The 17,531-nt window shown below is 34.1% G+C and overlaps 4 protein-coding genes and 1 long non-coding RNA gene across 8 annotated transcripts; 2 read left to right on the top strand and 3 right to left on the bottom strand.

Annotated features, from left to right (window-relative positions):
- Positions 1-148: 148 nt before the first annotated feature.
- On the bottom strand, positions 149-2,175 carry LOC114418020 (60S ribosomal protein L7-4-like). 2 transcript variants are annotated; one of them, XM_028383144.1, is made up of 7 exons: positions 2,016-2,175; positions 1,722-1,900; positions 1,529-1,626; positions 1,397-1,454; positions 831-910; positions 646-748; positions 149-569 (listed from the first exon to the last, which is right to left on the bottom strand). In XM_028383144.1, exons 2-7 carry the CDS (start codon positions 1,896-1,898, stop codon positions 354-356), a joined length of 732 nt encoding a protein of 243 aa, XP_028238945.1. In that variant the 5' UTR covers positions 1,899-1,900; positions 2,016-2,175; the 3' UTR covers positions 149-353. The 2 variants fall into 2 exon arrangements, with proteins under 2 accessions (XP_028238945.1, XP_028238944.1); XM_028383143.1 differs by lacking the exon at positions 2,016-2,175 and having other exon boundaries at positions 1,722-1,907.
- Positions 2,176-6,502: 4,327 nt separating this feature from the next.
- LOC114418017 (hydroxyphenylpyruvate reductase-like) lies at positions 6,503-8,778 on the bottom strand. The gene is made up of 2 exons (XM_028383141.1): positions 8,261-8,778; positions 6,503-7,230 (listed from the first exon to the last, which is right to left on the bottom strand). The coding sequence occupies exons 1-2, from the start codon at positions 8,681-8,683 to the stop codon at positions 6,712-6,714; spliced, it is 942 nt and encodes a 313-aa protein (XP_028238942.1). The 5' UTR covers positions 8,684-8,778; the 3' UTR covers positions 6,503-6,711.
- Positions 8,779-11,680: 2,902 nt separating this feature from the next.
- On the top strand, positions 11,681-14,833 carry LOC114418013 (rop guanine nucleotide exchange factor 12-like). 2 transcript variants are annotated; one of them, XM_028383137.1, is made up of 7 exons: positions 11,681-12,233; positions 12,418-12,534; positions 12,726-12,880; positions 12,965-13,039; positions 13,155-13,415; positions 13,511-13,834; positions 14,063-14,833. In XM_028383137.1, exons 1-7 carry the CDS (start codon positions 11,969-11,971, stop codon positions 14,480-14,482), a joined length of 1,617 nt encoding a protein of 538 aa, XP_028238938.1. In that variant the 5' UTR covers positions 11,681-11,968; the 3' UTR covers positions 14,483-14,833. The 2 variants fall into 2 exon arrangements, with proteins under 2 accessions (XP_028238938.1, XP_028238939.1); XM_028383138.1 differs by having other exon boundaries at positions 12,122-12,233; positions 12,429-12,534.
- A 627-nt stretch (positions 14,834-15,460) lies between these two features.
- On the bottom strand, positions 15,461-16,769 carry LOC114418014 (photosystem I reaction center subunit VI-2, chloroplastic-like). 2 transcript variants are annotated; one of them, XM_028383139.1, is made up of 3 exons: positions 16,574-16,769; positions 16,294-16,438; positions 15,461-15,816 (listed from the first exon to the last, which is right to left on the bottom strand). In XM_028383139.1, exons 1-3 carry the CDS (start codon positions 16,699-16,701, stop codon positions 15,637-15,639), a joined length of 453 nt encoding a protein of 150 aa, XP_028238940.1. In that variant the 5' UTR covers positions 16,702-16,769; the 3' UTR covers positions 15,461-15,636. The 2 variants fall into 2 exon arrangements, with proteins under 2 accessions (XP_028238940.1, XP_028238941.1); XM_028383140.1 differs by having other exon boundaries at positions 16,294-16,420; positions 16,574-16,765.
- On the top strand, positions 15,742-16,378 carry LOC114418016. Its single transcript, XR_003667967.1, has 2 exons — positions 15,742-15,854; positions 16,269-16,378. It is a non-coding gene; the product is annotated as an uncharacterized LOC114418016 (long non-coding RNA).
- Positions 16,770-17,531: the final 762 nt, after the last annotated feature.

Raw genomic sequence — 17,531 nt, 5'->3', positions numbered from 1 at the left:
AATAAAAAAAACCCTCAAAAAGGTTTCTACTTGACGTTGAGTTACGCAAAAAGGACTTGTAAAACACCAAAAGAATTTCGAAATGAGTCGGGAACAAAATGCAACATGATTTTTCATCAAAAAATTGCAGAACAGAAAGCTAAGCATATGAATAATAAGCAATATTTTTTAATAAAATATACCACTCAGACTTATAAAACGAAAAACATTCAACCTTAGCAAAAAGATTTATCAAAGTCAGAAGAAATGTGCTATTCTCAAAATTTCAGATACGAAAATAGTCTGATATTGATCTAAAAAGCCAACAAGAAAAGATTGATTCAACTAATCAAATGATTGAACAGTGCTACAGCTCAATTCATTCTCCTGATTAGCTCATTGATGTAATTCTCCCGGTTTCCAGCATCACCTCCCTCAACATAATGGTTTCTCTTCTTCTTTAAGCCACCCAAAGGAGCCTTGAGCTTAAATGGCCAAAGGAAGTTGTTAGCCTCCTTAAAGTGAGGTCCAACAGTGATGATCTCATGGATCAGATCTTCAGTGGATATGATTCCATACTTGCCCAGAGCCTGTCATCCAAGCAAGTAAGAAGCATGTAGCGAATTAATTAAAATCTGTAAGGAAGAATTGTAAAATAAACAATACCTGCTCAATGATAGAGTTGTCAGTTAGAGCAGTCCTCTGCTTCATTAGCTTTCCATACCCTCTCTTGTAAATAAGTTCTCTCACACTCTTGAGATTTGGGTATCTAGAACAAAAGCAGAAGTCTCATTAACAGTAAAAATAAATCATCGTATTTAAATAAGTAAGACAAGGAAAAGTTGACATACCCATAAGTCACATACGGCTCAACTCTGTGCAGCATGTTCACTGTGGCTTTGTTAACTTTGAGAAATACACCATTGAAAATCTGTTTTACAAAAAGATAAGGATCAGCATCATCAAATTGCTTTTTTATATGAAAACAAATACAAACATTGAGTATAATAGTTTCCTCTGCATCCTCTAAAATGCAGGATATCATATACTTCAAATGGAAACAAGTTACATGCAACTAGCACAGCAAAACACTTTCCAAGCATCCAATAGTTTTGAAAAACTAAATAAACTAGGACTCTCCTAATACCCAAAAGGCATGCACTTTAAAATGTCAAACAACCAAAGAATGGCCTAAGGCCAAATGATAAAACATGAACCATTGATTAGGGAAAAGCAGCAAAATAATTGGATTAGAATACTTACTTCTATGACAAGAAAATAAAAACACAAAAAAATTCCTGGTTCAACCATCCTAATACTAACTAACTGAGAAGCATAACAAGGCATGGAATAGAACAAAGCATCAAACATCCCTTTTACGCATTCTATAACTGCAAATATACTAGTAATACCATACCTGTCTCAATCGCAACAACTGCAGGATCTTCCTTGATTTGGGGTCCATGGCATTAATACTGAAAAAAACCCAAATTACATAGTTAGACCAACATGAATATTCTAAAATCTCAGTCTAAGTAGAAACACATACCCACGAATGCGAATAATAAACAACAGCTTAGCCTCTGGATCCACATAGAAACCACCTTTCAGCTTGGCCTCGCGTTTCAACCGAATCAATTCCTTCTCCTGTTAAAAAATATAAAAACACAACAAACAGGTTAAGAAACGAGGGAAAAGAGAGAAACGCAATTAGGGTAACAAAATTGAGAGAAAGAGTGTACCTGGTGATCGTACTCCTTAGCGTACTGCTTAGCTCTGTTGTAGATGAGTTTGCGGCTCTCGGCTCTCTTCTTCTTGGCAGCATCGAGTTCTTGCTTCTTGGCCAACGCCCATTCCTCCTCCCTCTTGCGCTTCTTCAACACTGATTCTGGAACAACTACCTTCACTTCTTCACCCATCTCTGTCATTCGAACAATCAAATCAGACGAAATATTCTCAGATCTAAACAACTATAAGGCGGATTAAGCAAAACGCAGAGACTCAATGAACAATGGCAGATCAAAGATGGAACTTACCGAGCTATGAATAGGATTGGCCTCTTGTGTGACTGCAAGCGAACTAGGGTTTTCTCGGCAGGCTTGACAACATTGTAAAGTGAGATAAGTAGGGTTTTGTAGTTGCTCTGTGCCCTGGGGCTTCTCACACTCGACGGTTCTGATTCGTCTTTTGCTTCCAAGATTTATTCTGACCGTCGATGAAGATGAGACCACTCTTGGGTCATAAATCATAAGCCCGTCTCCATTGGGTTTGTGATTACCCATTAAAATTGCTCTTCGGCCCCTGTCAAGGGATTGACAGTTTTTTTTTTATTTTGAGAATTTTTTCTCACGAAATTTTGATTTTGTGAATAAAATGCACAATAGAATCATGATTTTATTGTATATCTAAATTCATCCTCCTTATCACAATAAAATCATGATTTTTTGCATATTATACAGAAGAATCACGATTCCGTTATACATTTGTTTGACCCAAACATAGTTACGAAATCACGATTCTATTATTATGTTTTTTTGCACCCCATTATCATAACGAAATCTCAATTTTACTGTGTAATTTTTTTGTCACAATAGAATCTTGATTGTATTGTGTAAGTTTTTTATCACAACAAAATCAAGATTCTATTGTAATTTGTTTTATCACCTCCTTTATTATAACAGAATCTCAATTTTGTTGTTTAAGTTTTTTTTATCATCATGGAATCGAGAGTAATAAAAAAAAATTTACAATGGAGTCAAAATTTCATTGTATTGTCTTTTAAAAATTGAATTAAAAAGGAAATAAATAACGGAATCTCAGTTCACGTTCTCCTCTATATCGAAAACTAGGACAAAGGTAGCTCAGAAAAAGATAGCTTTAGAAGTAGATTTCATTTTGCATTCAATGGTGATTTAGTGGCGCATTTTATGTAAAAAAATAGACAAAACAACAGTGCTCACAAAAAGAGAAAAAACTAAAGTATCAAATGAAATTTCATAAGAATGTCTACTACATATTACATATTGAGATACATATTCATAAAATTAATTGGATACACATTGAACATTTAAAATTATTTCAATTCTTAGAAAAGGTTTACTACATATTGAGATCATCTAGCTTATTAAAATTGTATTGAGTTGAAAGCTTAAATATGTCTCATGTAAGACTTTTGTTATGAATAGGCTTTGGACGTGTAAAAAAGCAATGGACAATTATCCCTTATAAAAAAGCAACATTATCATACAAAATATGAGGTTACTGAAAAGATCAATACTAGCTTGCAAAAGTAAAGGATATCTTTAATGAATAATGTATACCTACACAACGTGATTTCATTGACAAATTAAATTGAAATGAGATGGGACATACCTGACACGAGACTCCTTAGTTGAAAGAAGGTTCAACTTTGCAACTTAGATAAATAGACCAATATAACATTATATCGACTATAATGACATAACTCATGATTAGGAATGGTCATCCATTTCGCTTTAGGTACTGAGCCACATTCAACATACAAAGAAGTTGTCAATTCTAACAGTCTTTCTTCTGAGCCAAACAGTTGAGCATAGAGAGAGTGTCATGTTTGAAGTTCTCGAATCAAATTTTAGCAAATAAGAGACCAAGACTCCTTACCCTGGCCTAACAAAGCTACAATTGTCTTATAACCACAATTTCCATTTGATGTGACATCTTTAATATTCATAATGCATTGTTGCAACTAATAAAAAAATCCATCGATATAATGATCCATTTTTTTCTTCTTGTTACGACCAACTTTGTGAGCCATAATTGGAGTTCTCAAACTACCAACCATTGCACTCATTTCATCGACACACTCCTACATTGAAGGTTCATATTTGATAGATTTCATAGACTTCAGTGTATCATTTTTTTAACTTTCTCTGGAAGGGAACACATTGAAGTGGTATTCGAAAATGCAAGTTCATAGACTTTAGTCTTTAAGGTGATTTTATCACATAGTCTAGTTGTGTTGAACTATGAACTACGAATAAATAATGCATTCCAATGTATATGAATGAACTTTAAGAGAATGAAATCATATATATTGATAAATTGTTTAAGTTCACGAGAACATGATGGACCATGAGTAACTCTGAGTGTGCAACTACAGGCAGAACTATCAATTGAAATAATAACAATCATACTAGAAAGGGGATTAAATAGTGTGTTAATCAAATATAAAGACTTTCCAAATGTCCATCACGGGTTTAGACATGTATATGTGTGTGTGTGTGTGTATTTTAAGTCGTCCACAAAAAATAACTAAGTTTGATAAAAACCAAGTTTAATCTTCTAGTAAATATATAAAATATAGTTCTAACATAGTTTTTGAAGCAAACATTTGGTATGAAAAGAATGTCAAAAAACACTAAAAGAATGCTTAATAAAACCGTTAAGGAGAGACTTATAAATACTTGATTTATATTGGTTCACTCGAACAAAGCTATGTTTAGTTTTCCTTTACACAATAGTAAAGGGTTCCACTAATCAAAAACTTAATCACAAAACAAGTAACTTGTCTTGTCATTCTTGGCTATAGAAGTATTCTTCTAGCCATTTCTGACACTATCTTAGGCTCCCCCTGAATCTAAGAAAACTTAAGTATTGTTTAACATTAAGTCACTCCTAGCTTTCACAAAAAGTAGTTTGAATGAATATTGATTAACACTCAATAAGTGGATAAACAATAAAGCTTGGGTACAAAGGAACTTTTCTTAGCAAAGGATAAACAATGAAAACTTAAATGAATCGTCCAATGATTTTCTGTGGAGTTTTGCTTTAGAAATATTCTCATTTTATCTTAATATTTTTTGTTGTTTTCTTTTTGGGTAGAGTATGCCTTTATAGACTTCGATGAAGGTTTCGTTATGAGATTAGTGTTGAGTCCTTGAAATGACCATTATCTCGCGTTGGGAGATAAATGCTACGTGGCAAGCTTTGATTTGAGAGGAAAGGAACAAATGTATAAACAACTGCATGTGCTCCTTGTCCAGAACGAAAGTGAACATTGAGGAATATTCTGTGTAGATCTTATATTCTCTTCTATTTTGTTTTTTCCCCTTAAATTCAAATGTTAATGATTCAAATAAAGAAAGACAAAATGTTTTTTTTAGCGAGAATACGTGTACTTTCCTTTTCAGCTAACATAACTTTTTTGTACCACGTTGGACGTAATGAAAGTATGTACGAGACTTATACTAATTGGACGCAAAGGCAACAAAGAAGTCATGTTTGTTGAAGTGATACCAATAATTTCCAACAACAAAGACGATATTTGTTTGTCTTGTAAGTTATATCACATATTAATATTGTTGGAAATGAATTCAGGAGTTTGATGAAATCTGAACGTGTTCATAATATATCTCTGACAACATCTTCATTGTCTAACCATCTAAACCAGTAAATATATTTATTGTGTCCTATCATCTTCATTAATATTGTTGGAAATTAATTCAGGAGTTTGTTTGTAATTATATGAAGAAAGTTTCTTCAACGTTCATAATCCAATGTCTTCGTTTCACATAATCAATTTGGCTCTCGGATTTCTCATTTCCCATTTTCTTTTTCTTGGTAAAGAAAGTTTTGGACATTAACGGTCTTAGTGCATGGAAATCGACGATCATGTCACAGTACAAACTGAGTAGCGACATATCAATAGATTATAAAATCTATTTCATAACTACATACTAATACAATAACATCAATAGCTAGTTTCCTAGTTAGTCGTTAACGAATATTTATTTGCAACGGAACATGTAAAATTGTTATTATATTAGATGAAAATCTCTTCTTGGGTTAACATCAACATTTCTCTCTGTAGAAAGCATCAACAGCTTCTACTTTAGCAACATTAGCATCCATAGTCTTTTTGAATTACTATAGCGCTGGCTAATATGTTCATATTTATGAGCTTTTATCTAGTTGATTGGAATCTGCTAGAACTGCATTGTGAGGCTTGCTTGTTTTTTGTGTATATGAGAAAAATAAAATGTTTGACCCAGGATATAGTCCGTGCATTTGTAATGCATATGACCCTGCAATACTTCTGATATTTCCCCTGCCTCAGATTTATGCAACAGACCAACGATAAACATTTACTGCTGGATAAGAAATCAATCGAGTTTATCCTGTAGACACCACATCTGAAATCATCATAAATAGAATAAATAAGATTCGTGGATAAAATGTTAATACAGGCAATTTAATTGAACAATCGTTACAATTACCTGTCCTTTAAGAACATTTCAGATAATTTGGTGTCTCCCTGCTTCAGATTACTCTGATCATTCTGCAGTTGAAAACTCCTGGCTAAAACACCAGGCATATATTTCCAACAGAAAAGAAACCACTACAAACATGCAAATAAAATTCATATATATAAACTTGGCCCTTAAACTCACCGTAAAAATTCACTTATAGACACCACTATCTTTGTTAAGCGATAAAATTTGAATATTTCAGAAAGTAATTCCAAATTTCCAATACTAATATGTGCTTAAGTTAAGTCGATCAATATTGAATGATTGATAATCTTATTAAGATGTCACAATGAAGGTGAACTAAATCATTGTTTACAATAGATTAAGCACCAGCACAAATATGAAGAAGCTCTTACAATGATCAATTTCCATGTCACAAAAAGTTATTAAACGGTAGTAATGCAGGGGGACAATCAGTCCTGGTAGTTCCATGATGGCATATTGATTAAACCAAGGGTGTTAACAGTGGATTTCCAAGGAAATGAGCGTCTAGGTTTCCAAGGACAAGGTCAGCCATGGCAGTTCGAGTTTCTATTGTGCCACTTCCGACATGAGGCAACAAGACAACATTTTCAAGCCCAAATAGCTCTTCTGGAACAGTAGGCTCATTTTCAAACACATCTAGCCCAGCACCACCCAAACGACCTTCTAGCAGAGCTGGCACTAACTCTGCCTCATCAACATGCTTGCCTCGTCCAATGTTAATAAGATAACCCTTGGGACCCAGTGCATTGATCACCTCCCTGTTGATGATGTGATGAGTTTCCTCCGTCAGTGGGCAAGCAACTACCAGTATGTCGCAGTTAGATGCCAGTTCTACAACACTAGGATAGTACTTGTAGTTTGAGTCTCTTTTTTGAGTTCTAGAGTAGTAGCATATGGGGCAGTTGAATCCTTCAGCTCTCTTAGCAATTGCTTGACCAATCCTCCCTAGCCCAATAATGCCAACAGTTTTCCCAGAGAACTGGAAGAAAAATACACAACGTAAAAATTAATTTTACTGTTGGAAAATAGGTGCGGGAATACTATCATGTACAAAAACAGATTTTAATGAGCATTCTATCATATCATGATACAGGTAATTGCGAAAGATTCACAGATCCTTGGTGTCCAATTTTGAATTTGCTTCTTCACCACTCTCAAAGTCATAGAAATTGTCAGGTAAACTGCATTTGTTTAAGAGGTGAAGACAGAGGAGAGGGATCATAATAGAACACTACCATGTTCACACCTAACATTTATTGTCCATTAAGGTACTGGACTAGTGGTAGGATTTTCTGCGTATATTTTTAAGATTATGATAGTAAGATAAAGATAGATGGTTCTTTCTATCTGCACAGTGAAGCTAAATTAGCGACTAATTCAACTCTCACTACTAAGTTAGTGCCAATTCACTTGATAGTAAAGACAGATTCAACTCTCACTTTCCAGGATAAAGTAAGTAATATCAGTTATAGACTATGATGCATAAATACAATTCATATCTGCTATGACAATATGATTATTCTAAAATTATACGGGATGATACCATCTGTGTATGATACATATCTAGGAATGAATAAAATTTCATAAAATGTAACAAATAGTATATAATTACAATTCTGCAATCCCAAATTATGAACATACTTTCTTGGACATGACTAAAACCAAAATAAAAAATCTAAATTTTGTCATCACAAATCACTTCCGATTTTGATTTTTCAAAGGTTTGGACTTTGGATGCTTCACGTATACATATTAGTGAAGTAATCCAAGAGTACCACTGTACCAGTATCTTGATTAAAAATACGTGAAGCAAATGAAATAATGAAAGGATTAGTACAAATTCATATGTTATAGATAAGAAAGTCAACCGTAGATACTATCCATTGATTTTATCACGAAGAATTAGTATTATTCACTTTACCTTTACTCAAGGCAGGAGCAAATTCTCTATATCAGATGAAAAACAGAACGCAGCATTCACTATTATGAGAATGCAGAAAAGAACGAACCTTAGTGGTCAGTTTGTAGTCCCCTTTCTTCCACTTGCCGCTCCTGACATAACGATCGCACTCGCAGATCCTCCTGAGCAGCGCCAGCATCAATCCGATAGCGAGGTCGGCGACTTCATCGGTCAGCACGTCCGGCGTGTTGGTGACGCGAATTCCTTTCTCCTTGCACCTGTCCAGGTCTATCCTGTCCACTCCCACGCTGAAGCTCGACACGATCTCCAGCTTCGGCAGCGCCTCGATCAGCTCCGCGTCGGCGCCGGCGTTCGAGTTTCCGACCACCGCACGGATCGAGCTCGCGTGCTGGCTTAGAACCTGCGCCGTCTGCGGCTGATCATACGCCCGAAACAGCTTGTAGCGCTTGTCCAGCTCTTGCTCCAGGTACGGTATCACCTGAGCCACCAGGAGTACCCCAATTGATCCCATTTCGCCACACAATAAATTAGGGTTAGGGATTCCACAGACACTCGAAACGCAACAAAGACAGACTCGGAGTCAGACACTCTCTGCGTCACTCATTCGGAGTTCTCTATATAACGTGCAGATAACATTACTCAGTACTACTCATTGCGTCACTATTTCCTTGGACCCCACTATCATTTAACAATTTTTTTTGTTTACATTGTAGTATTATTTTTACACTTGGTATCTCAAGTTGGATTTTCACTTAATATATTATTAGAAGGAATGATGAATTTTAAATTTAATTAAATTTTAAATTAAGGTTTATTCTCATAGTTAATCAACAAACAAAGTTTTGGAAGGTGATAAATTTATATTTGATGAATTTATGCACACAATTTATAATTTTATGTGAAAAAGGAAAAAAGAGAACCGAAATAAAGAAATTACAAAATTAATAGTTTACTTTTAATTCATTTTAAAATAAATATATGCTTGACAAAATCTTTCTTATTTTGTAGAAAAATAATGTCAAAACACTTGCAAAAGGGTGTTGCATCCAAGATGCAAGATTGGCATCCCACGTCATTGAGAAAGAAAGCAAGTTTTTCCTTCAAGGCCAAACATGAGACGTGGACTTAGAGTCTTACATATTTAGTGTGTGTTTGTTTTTGTATGGAGGAAGGTTCAAATGCACGATCAATGTTATTTCTCACAACATGATGCATTGAAATACATGTTAACAATAAAACAAACATAGCTAAGTTTATTAGAATCTCATGTCGCCTCTCGTGTGAAATGTCTCACAAAAAGAGAAACGTTGGATCAAACACTCAATTATATTAATTTGATAAGAAACATAACATTTGAAACATTGAGCTAGCCTTTAGTTCTGTGGAACTCTTCAAATATTTTTTTGTTTAACATCTGTTATATTTGACTAAAGTCGAAGTTGCCAACCAATAAAGTTGTTGGTTCAAGTGATACTAAACTGAGTGTTCTTAAATAATATTTTTGGTTAAATTTTGTGGATGAAAAAAAATGATTGGAAAGAAAAATTCAATAGAAGATAATCAGCCAAATTTTTAAACATAAATTAATCATCAACAAAAATTGATAAATATTTCATACTGATGTTATGGTGAAAAAAATAATCAAAATTAACTTATTTGAAGACTATAACTTAAAATTGAAAGTTTTATGAGTTGGATCCATCATCTACAATTGTTATGTAAACCTTTTGCAAGGCCAATTGAAGATAGAACGTGTTGAAAGACAAATTTTCTCATGACCCATCATATTTTTAAGATATTTTCTACATCTTACCTTAAAGACTCAATTCTTGTAAAAAAAAAAGAAAAAGAAAGAGACTTGAAGCTTCAATAGATTCACCATCACCCATCTCCATTTTTGTCTATCCTATTTGTAATTTTACTATTTTCATTGTAGCTAGGGTTAGATTAACTTTTTGAAAATTTTCTTTAAGGATATTTGATTTAATATACATCGTTGAGACTGGAGTAGTTTGCTTTATTTCTAATGATATTGAAAGTCTTGGAAACCTTTTAATTCATCACACAACAATTAACAAGCTCTAAGTCATTAATTTTAATCGTTCATATATATATATATATATATATATATATATATATATATATATATATATATATTCGTCCACGGTGCGGGTCTTTTTTTTAATTAGGTCGAGTTAGAGAGGAACAACCCATAAACACGACAAACCACAGGGAAACCCCAAACATTTGAGAGTTTACGAAGAATATATTCGGCGGCCCAAAAAAAGTATGAGAACTAAGCTATTTCATGAATCAGACACACAAGTTCTTCGTTTCGTCATGAGAGTTAGGCATTTTTCAAATTCCTTATGACGGCATTTATAGATTTTGTGGGGGCATATTTTCCTGTAGTATCCACTCTTGTTGACAGCTAGGAGCTAGCTTTCATTTTTGTCTTTACCTTTCTATTTATTTTTTTTGCCGTGTTTTGTTTTACCGTGGATTTTATTTAAGATTTCATGAGTTTTGTTATGTGAACTTTTGCACTTTTCGAAAATTTAATTAATGTTGTACTTGGATTAAATTAGTGTGTAAGATCTGGTATATGTTGAACAGAGATGATGAAGTTGATTTTCTACACTATTATTAACTCATTAAAACATGATCCCGGAAGTTTATTCCCTAAAAAAAAAAGAAAAAATAGTTCCCATATTTTATCTAAGTCATCACTTAAATAATGAAGAAATAAAAGCGTGGGAGGAAAAAATAACGGAAGAAGCAATGACAAAGAAGGATCAAATAGGATGATGAATAGATAGAAACATAAGAGTGAATCACTACTAAGACCACATTGAGACTAAGATTTCAAAGAAAATCAAATTTTCATTGAAATTGAAAAATGGATATAAAAATGATCTACAATCTAATTGAACATAAGAAAATATCTGAATAACTAATTTTAACTATTTTCCCCCTCTTTTTGTACTATCTCTGTACTCATTGCACAGTATTTCCCATTATTAATATATAAATGAAAGTTTTGGAATGTGGGGCTCCGATTTTTGGTAATGACAGGGTGGAAAATTGATGGCACTATATAATGGTCATCAAATCTAATAAAAGACTCAGGGTGTGTGCAGGTGGCATCATCAGAGAAACCGAAAACCAAGAATTTAGAAATTACTATGAACATTTTGGACTTCACAAATCACAAATAGAACAGTAAAATAGTTATACGTGAAAATTGAGATTGAAACATGTTCCTTAAGTAATGCATCTGCACCCTCCAATGATGGGAGAAAGTGAGGTGTGTGTCATTGTAAATTCCCTAGGCATGCATGTCTGTCTCTTCCCTGGTCTTCAGTTACCTTTGACCTTTTAGTTAAAACCTTAACCATCCAATTTCCCACTTGGTTGCCAAAACAGATTCCTCTCAACATAAAAAAAATACAAAATTCCAACTCTTATACCAACCTCATTTCTTATAACATGCACCCCACGTTCAATGAACCAAGCTCAAAAAAGAAATAGAAGCTATCCCAAACCCCATCAAATATTTACCTCCAACTATTTTTTTTTTGTCAAACTCTCACTCCTAAAAAAAAAATCTCCCATTTCATTTGTAACTCTGGCTTCTCCCCTACTATTTTCCTCCCCTGCCACAATGCAACAAACTTGACTTTCCCTATTTCTCTCTCCCTACACGGACCTGGAAACCCCATGTTTTGTTCTTGCTTGTTCATCCCTTGACAATTTTCCTTAAAACACATATTGTTACATTAAGAAAAAGGAAAAAATGGTTAAAGCAATGGAACAAGAACAGGAAAGTGTCAGGTCCAGACTATTCCATTTCAAAGGAATGTTTGAAAATACAGGGAGGCATACAAAGAGTTTGAGCATTGAGAGTGCCAGCGCATTAGATCCTTCTCCTTCGGAAGAAGAGCCAGTGTCATCAAGAAGTCAAGGATCAAAACCTCTAAATGTTCTGGATAAGGTTCCTAGGCCAAGGATAAGCAGGGAGGAAATTGTAGCCAAAGAAGCCAAAGATAAGATGGTGCAAGGTAAACATTCTTTTAATTTGATTGACACCTTTATACTTTACTTCCATATGATTAAATGAAATGTTATATATTTTATAACTATTAACATTGTTTCCATGTTACTACATATGTTTTTATTTTCAAACTCTTGATGTGTTGCATTGGATTAGTCTATAATATTTATCTATGGTTGGGTTTAATTCAGAAATGGAACAGATGAAGGAGAGATTTGCTAAACTGCTATTGGGGGAGGACATGTCTGGTGGAGGAAAGGGTGTTTCTTCAGCTTTGGCATTGTCAAATGCATTCACAAACCTTGCAGGTATCTTGACCTCTCGCTTTCTTTCTCCTTCAACTAAGACATGTCATTATTCTTTCTGTTCTGCTACAAATCTCCAATCATGATGTGAAAACATTGTTCTGTTCCTTCCATTTTCAGGAGAGATTGAAAGCAGAAATGTTTCAAATAATTCATTGTCAGTTTCTCTCATTCTTTTCTTACTGAGAATGCAGCTGCTGTTTTCGGTGAACAAAAGCGGCTGGAGCCAATGCCGCCAGAAAGAAAAGCAAGATGGAGAAAAGAAATTGATTGGCTTCTATCGGTCACCGATTACGTTGTTGAAATGGTTCCCGTGCAACAAAAAAACAAGGATGGCTCAACCATGGAGGTAACCCTTTTTCCTTCCTTATGTTTCTCATCCTTCTTATCACAATTGCTGTACGATTGAACCTAATCTCTGATTATTGAATAGGTTATGACAACACGACAAAGAACTGATCTCCACATGAATATCCCTGCTTTACGAAAGCTTGATGCAATGCTTATTGTAAGATCACTAACTGTCCTTGCATCCTGATTCCCTCCCGAGTTAAATATGATCATGACTTTTCTGTTGGCGTCAATTGACTGTTAGTTCTCATACAATTATTGATGATGAGCAGGATACTCTAGATAACTTCAAAGACCAAAATGAGTTCTATTATGTATCAAAAGATGCAGAGAATGCAGATAGAAATAATGATACCAAGTGGTGGTTGCCTACACCCAAGGTTCCCGTAGAGGGTTTATCTGATGCAGCAAGAAGGTTTGTCCAGTATCAGAAAGATTGTGTGAACCAAGTTCTTAAAGCAGCTATGGCCATAAATGCTCAAACTCTATCAGAAATGGAGATCCCTGAAAGCTATATTGAATCCCTACCCAAGGTAAGTCAAAAGGAACTATATTTGCTTAAAAGTTATCATTGTTAACATTCAGACATCTTACACAAAACATTATTTTTTTTTATTGTTTTTTTTAGAATGGAAGATCAAGTCTAGGGGACTTGATCTACAGGAGTATCACAGATGATTTTTTCGATCCTGATCAGCTCCTATCAGCCATGGACATGTCCAATGAACATAAAATCGTAGATCTCAAGGACAGAATTGAGGCATCCATTGTGATTTGGAGACGGAAGATGAACCAAAAAGATAGCAGCAAATCAGCTTGGGGTTCTGCTGTGAGTGTGGAGAAAAGAGAAATCTTTGAAGACAGGGCAGAAACCATCTTACTTCTCCTAAAGCGTCGTTTTCCTGGGACTTCCCAATCCGCATTGGATATAAGCAAAATCCAATTCAACAGGGTAAGAGCATGTTCATTGTAATCACAATTTTCAATTTACGGAAAAAAAAAGTTGGTAATATGTCACATGGAGATTGGTCGTGATCATATGGTCTCGGATCATGTAATAATTTCTCCCAGTTCACAGGTTCATTCTGCATTGTTTTCAATGAAAAGTTGCATGACCATTTGGCAAAGTTGAAAATGTCTTAGTTCTTTTAACATAGTTAAGGATCTCTTACCATTGCAGGATGTGGGGCAAGCTGTTCTTGAAAGCTATTCAAGAATATTGGAAAGTTTGGCCTTCACAGTGCTGTCAAGAATAGAAGATGTACTCCATGCTGATCTGCAAACTCAAAATCCATCACAATCAGGAAGAAAGAGTCTTTCGAGAAACCCAATTCCCAAGCCAGAGAAGTCTCCAACTCCAACTCCTAAAAAAGAGGTAGACAAGAGTGGCTCAGAAGCAATGACACTATCAGATTTCATGGGTTGGAACAATAATCAAGGTGACTCAGATGCTAAGAAAGAAGCCTTTGCAGATTCAGATGACTTCTACAAAGACATCGATAATGGAAAGCCCCAGAAACTTCCAAACGTAGTCACAGACAAGAAAGTGTCCTACCTTGAGACATTGGGAGGTATGAGGAGTCCAACATCACGCCATTAAGCCCAACAATAAAATGCAAGCACTTGAAGAGGGAGAGAAAAAAGGAAGGAAAAAAAAAACAAGTATTTGTGAGAAGCCTGTGGTCTTCGGAGGAGTTGTTTAAAATATAATCATTTATTCTTTATCATCTATTCTTTCTTTTTGTACACAGGAATGGATGAATATACAAAACACAAAATCATGAGGGTTTGAAGCATTGTCGCGTATGAATTTTTAGTCTGGCAGCCCCAAAATGTGATATTTTATGAATTCACAGATGTCATGCATGCGTACTTGGAAATACTATATAACTCTATTCGACCAATGTAGAATGAGGATCAGGCGTAGTAGTAAAAAGCATTTCTAACTCCAGTTTTATTACAAAGTAACTGTAGTTATCTCTGACGTTATGTGTGTCTCCAGCTAGATAACATGAGTATGTAATCATTTTATACTCTCCTTTCTTTCTATTGATGAATCTTATGAAATGGAGGAGGCAAAAGTCATAGGGACTCGATCATTTTCCATTCGTTTAACCCTTTGAGATGACATTAAAATGGTGAAATTCAGTAGATACTTAGGAATTAACCATTGTACTAAAATATTCTCTAGGTGGTTGATTCAGTTATCATCAATTCTTCCTGGAGCTATATGCCATTTTGAAGGCGCCATTTTATTTTTAAATAAATAATGGTTTTATACATATTTATTAATAATGTTGGATTTGAATCCAATAATAAAAACAATTTGTACAAAGGGAGTTTAGCTCAATAGAGCCGGATACGTGAATTGTTGTAGACTTCTTATCTGGCATTAGTTCCTACCAATAAAATAAAATAAGCAATTTGTTGAGAGTCACTTTTTTTATTTTAAAAAATCACTATGTTATTTATGAATTCGTAAGTGTTGTGAAAAGTAAAGTTGTATTGTTTGATGAACCAAAGGATATTATTATACAACTTAAAGAGGTAGTCGGGTAATCAAATTAACAATTTCAGATCAACATCCAATCAAGCATGTCTTTGCTTCAATTGAAAACCAAATCAATGCCACTCAATTAGACGGGAAAGAAGCATCTTTGAATAGTAGTCTGTAAGTATACTTACACATTATGCAAACCAGAAAAAAAATAATTAAAAAGGAACTCAATAGATGGAGTTCTGATACAAATCAAATTAGATCTTGCCACGAGGACCGAGCTTTGGTGGGAGTTGTGGTCCCTTCTTGATTGGTAGAATGTCACCTGAGGCAGTTGCACTGAAGTATGCAAGGGTGGAACCACCTCCCAATATCAGAAACTTGAGTAACAATCCCCTCTTTGTGAATGGAGCAGCAAATGTCTCGAAGAACTTGCTCTGCAAATTCATATCAATGGAAGAGCTATGTAGTTTGAGTATGTATGCAATATTTGTTTGACTATAATTTCTATCAAATGTAAGTGCATATGCCAATTAATCACAAATCATTCTAAGTATGATTTTTAAGTTAGTTATTATAGAAGTCAAAAGACTTCTTATATATAATTTCATTAATTTGTGACTAAACAAGAGGGTATGTCTAAATTAAATTAAATTATATTTCTTTATCAATGAGGCAATATATATGAATTAGATAAAATAGTTTATCTACTGACAGTATAAAAACATTCATAACTTCATTCAATTACAAATTAACATATATGATACCTTTGTTGATTTTTATAATTATTGTTTTAAGTCATATCTGTCATGATTTCTTATGTTACCAAAGTATATATTATATCATTGAATTATCTTTAATTTTCCATGTTTGATTCTCAATGACGAAGATGCACTTGTAGAGGAGGGACGAACCTGAAGAGGGTTGTAGGGTGAAGGTGCATCTGAGCCATACAAGTCCCACTGCCCTGTAGTGTTGCCCAGATCCTCCAAATCAAAGTACACACTCTTGTCACCATACTTTGCTACCACGGCACCACTCCTGTAATGCTTAGTTACACTGTTTTAGCATACAATTACAACACATGCGAATCATAATATACAAGGATATTTCTTTTATGCAAAATTCTTGTATGTATGTGTGTGTGTATATATATATATATATAGCAATTTATGGAAATGCATGGAATGGAACCTGAAGTTCTTGGATTTGACACTGTGGCGAGAGGGCTTGAAAGAGAGCTTAGTTCCAGAGAGGGAACTTCCAGCAAGGCCATTGATCGTAGCTGGTTGAACAGCAGCCAAGGTTGCTAGAGAAGCCATGATCTTCTTTACTTCTAACTTTGTTTCTCTGCTGTTCCTGTATCAGTAATTTAGTATCAGCTGATCAATGGGGAATATAGCTGTTTCTGTTACTTGGAGCTCATGTGTCCACGTGGCCAGCTACTTCCACTTCACCAGATTTGGAAATTCATTCCTGAGGTCACACGTGATTTGGAGATAGATAAGCTTATCCACTTCTCAATTCTTGGCCAATAACAATTAACAACGAGAGAAACAGTGTAACATATGGCATCTATTATTGTACTTATAAATATCACTTAAACTAACTCTACCAATTTTATATAAATAAACACTATGAATTTTAATTTTGTTTCAATTAATTTTTATAAATGGATACCTTAAATTTTGGTTTGAAAGTTTAACACGATGTTAAATTTAGACATTTTTAATATCGGTTTCAAACCAATATAAAAAGGATTTGCTGTAATAGTGTATTAACAATTTTCTATTGTAAAAATTCTTTTTGACCGTTCTAGAGTGCAAACAATTATAGAAACAAAATTAATAATTAAACTAAATGTATCTTTTAAACAAGTGGGAAAAATCTAAACTATCAAATTAATCTAGTGTAAAGGAAAAATCCGAAGACTTTTTTTTTATAATTTTTTATCCATAAAAATTAAAAATATGTTTCATATATTTAACTCAATTAATTGAGTTACACTCCCTTATTTTTTATGATAGAAATTGTCATGAGTATTTTTTTTAATGTCCCAATGTAAAGGAAAAATCCGATGACTTTTTTTCATAATTTTTTTATATGTAGAAATTGTCATGTGAATTTTTTTTTAGAAGAAGACTTTATTGTT

Source organism: Glycine soja, chromosome 7, assembly GCF_004193775.1.
Source record: "Glycine soja cultivar W05 chromosome 7, ASM419377v2, whole genome shotgun sequence".
NCBI lineage: Eukaryota > Viridiplantae > Streptophyta > Magnoliopsida > Fabales > Fabaceae > Glycine > Glycine soja.
Note: the sequence above shows the minus strand (reverse complement) of the source record. Positions and strands in the feature narration are given on the sequence as shown.

Excerpts from the sequence above, each read along its gene's own strand:
- LOC114418020 (XM_028383143.1), bottom strand. The coding sequence starts at position 1,907 with ATGACAGAGATGGGTGAAGAAGTGAAGGTAGTTGTTCCAGAATCAGTG. Across the intron at positions 1,627-1,721 it reads CTAAGGAGTACGATCACCAG|GAGAAGGAATTGATTCGGTT; the intron begins GTACACTCTTTC and ends ATTTTTTAACAG. Across the intron at positions 911-1,396 it reads AGTTGTTGCGATTGAGACAG|ATTTTCAATGGTGTATTTCT; the intron begins GTATGGTATTAC and ends TTTGTAAAACAG.
- LOC114418017 (XM_028383141.1), bottom strand. The coding sequence starts at position 8,683 with ATGGGATCAATTGGGGTACTCCTGGTGGCTCAGGTGATACCGTACCTG. Across the intron at positions 7,231-8,260 it reads ACTACAAACTGACCACTAAG|TTCTCTGGGAAAACTGTTGG; the intron begins GTTCGTTCTTTT and ends TTTTTCTTCCAG.
- LOC114418013 (XM_028383137.1), top strand. The coding sequence starts at position 11,969 with ATGGTTAAAGCAATGGAACAAGAACAGGAAAGTGTCAGGTCCAGACTA. Across the intron at positions 12,234-12,417 it reads CAAAGATAAGATGGTGCAAG|AAATGGAACAGATGAAGGAG; the intron begins GTAAACATTCTT and ends GGTTTAATTCAG. Across the intron at positions 13,416-13,510 it reads ATATTGAATCCCTACCCAAG|AATGGAAGATCAAGTCTAGG; the intron begins GTAAGTCAAAAG and ends TGTTTTTTTTAG.
- LOC114418014 (XM_028383139.1), bottom strand. The coding sequence starts at position 16,701 with ATGGCTTCTCTAGCAACCTTGGCTGCTGTTCAACCAGCTACGATCAAT. Across the intron at positions 16,439-16,573 it reads GTCAAATCCAAGAACTTCAG|TGTAACTAAGCATTACAGGA; the intron begins GTTCCATTCCAT and ends ATGCTAAAACAG. Across the intron at positions 15,817-16,293 it reads CACCCTACAACCCTCTTCAG|AGCAAGTTCTTCGAGACATT; the intron begins GTTCGTCCCTCC and ends ATGAATTTGCAG.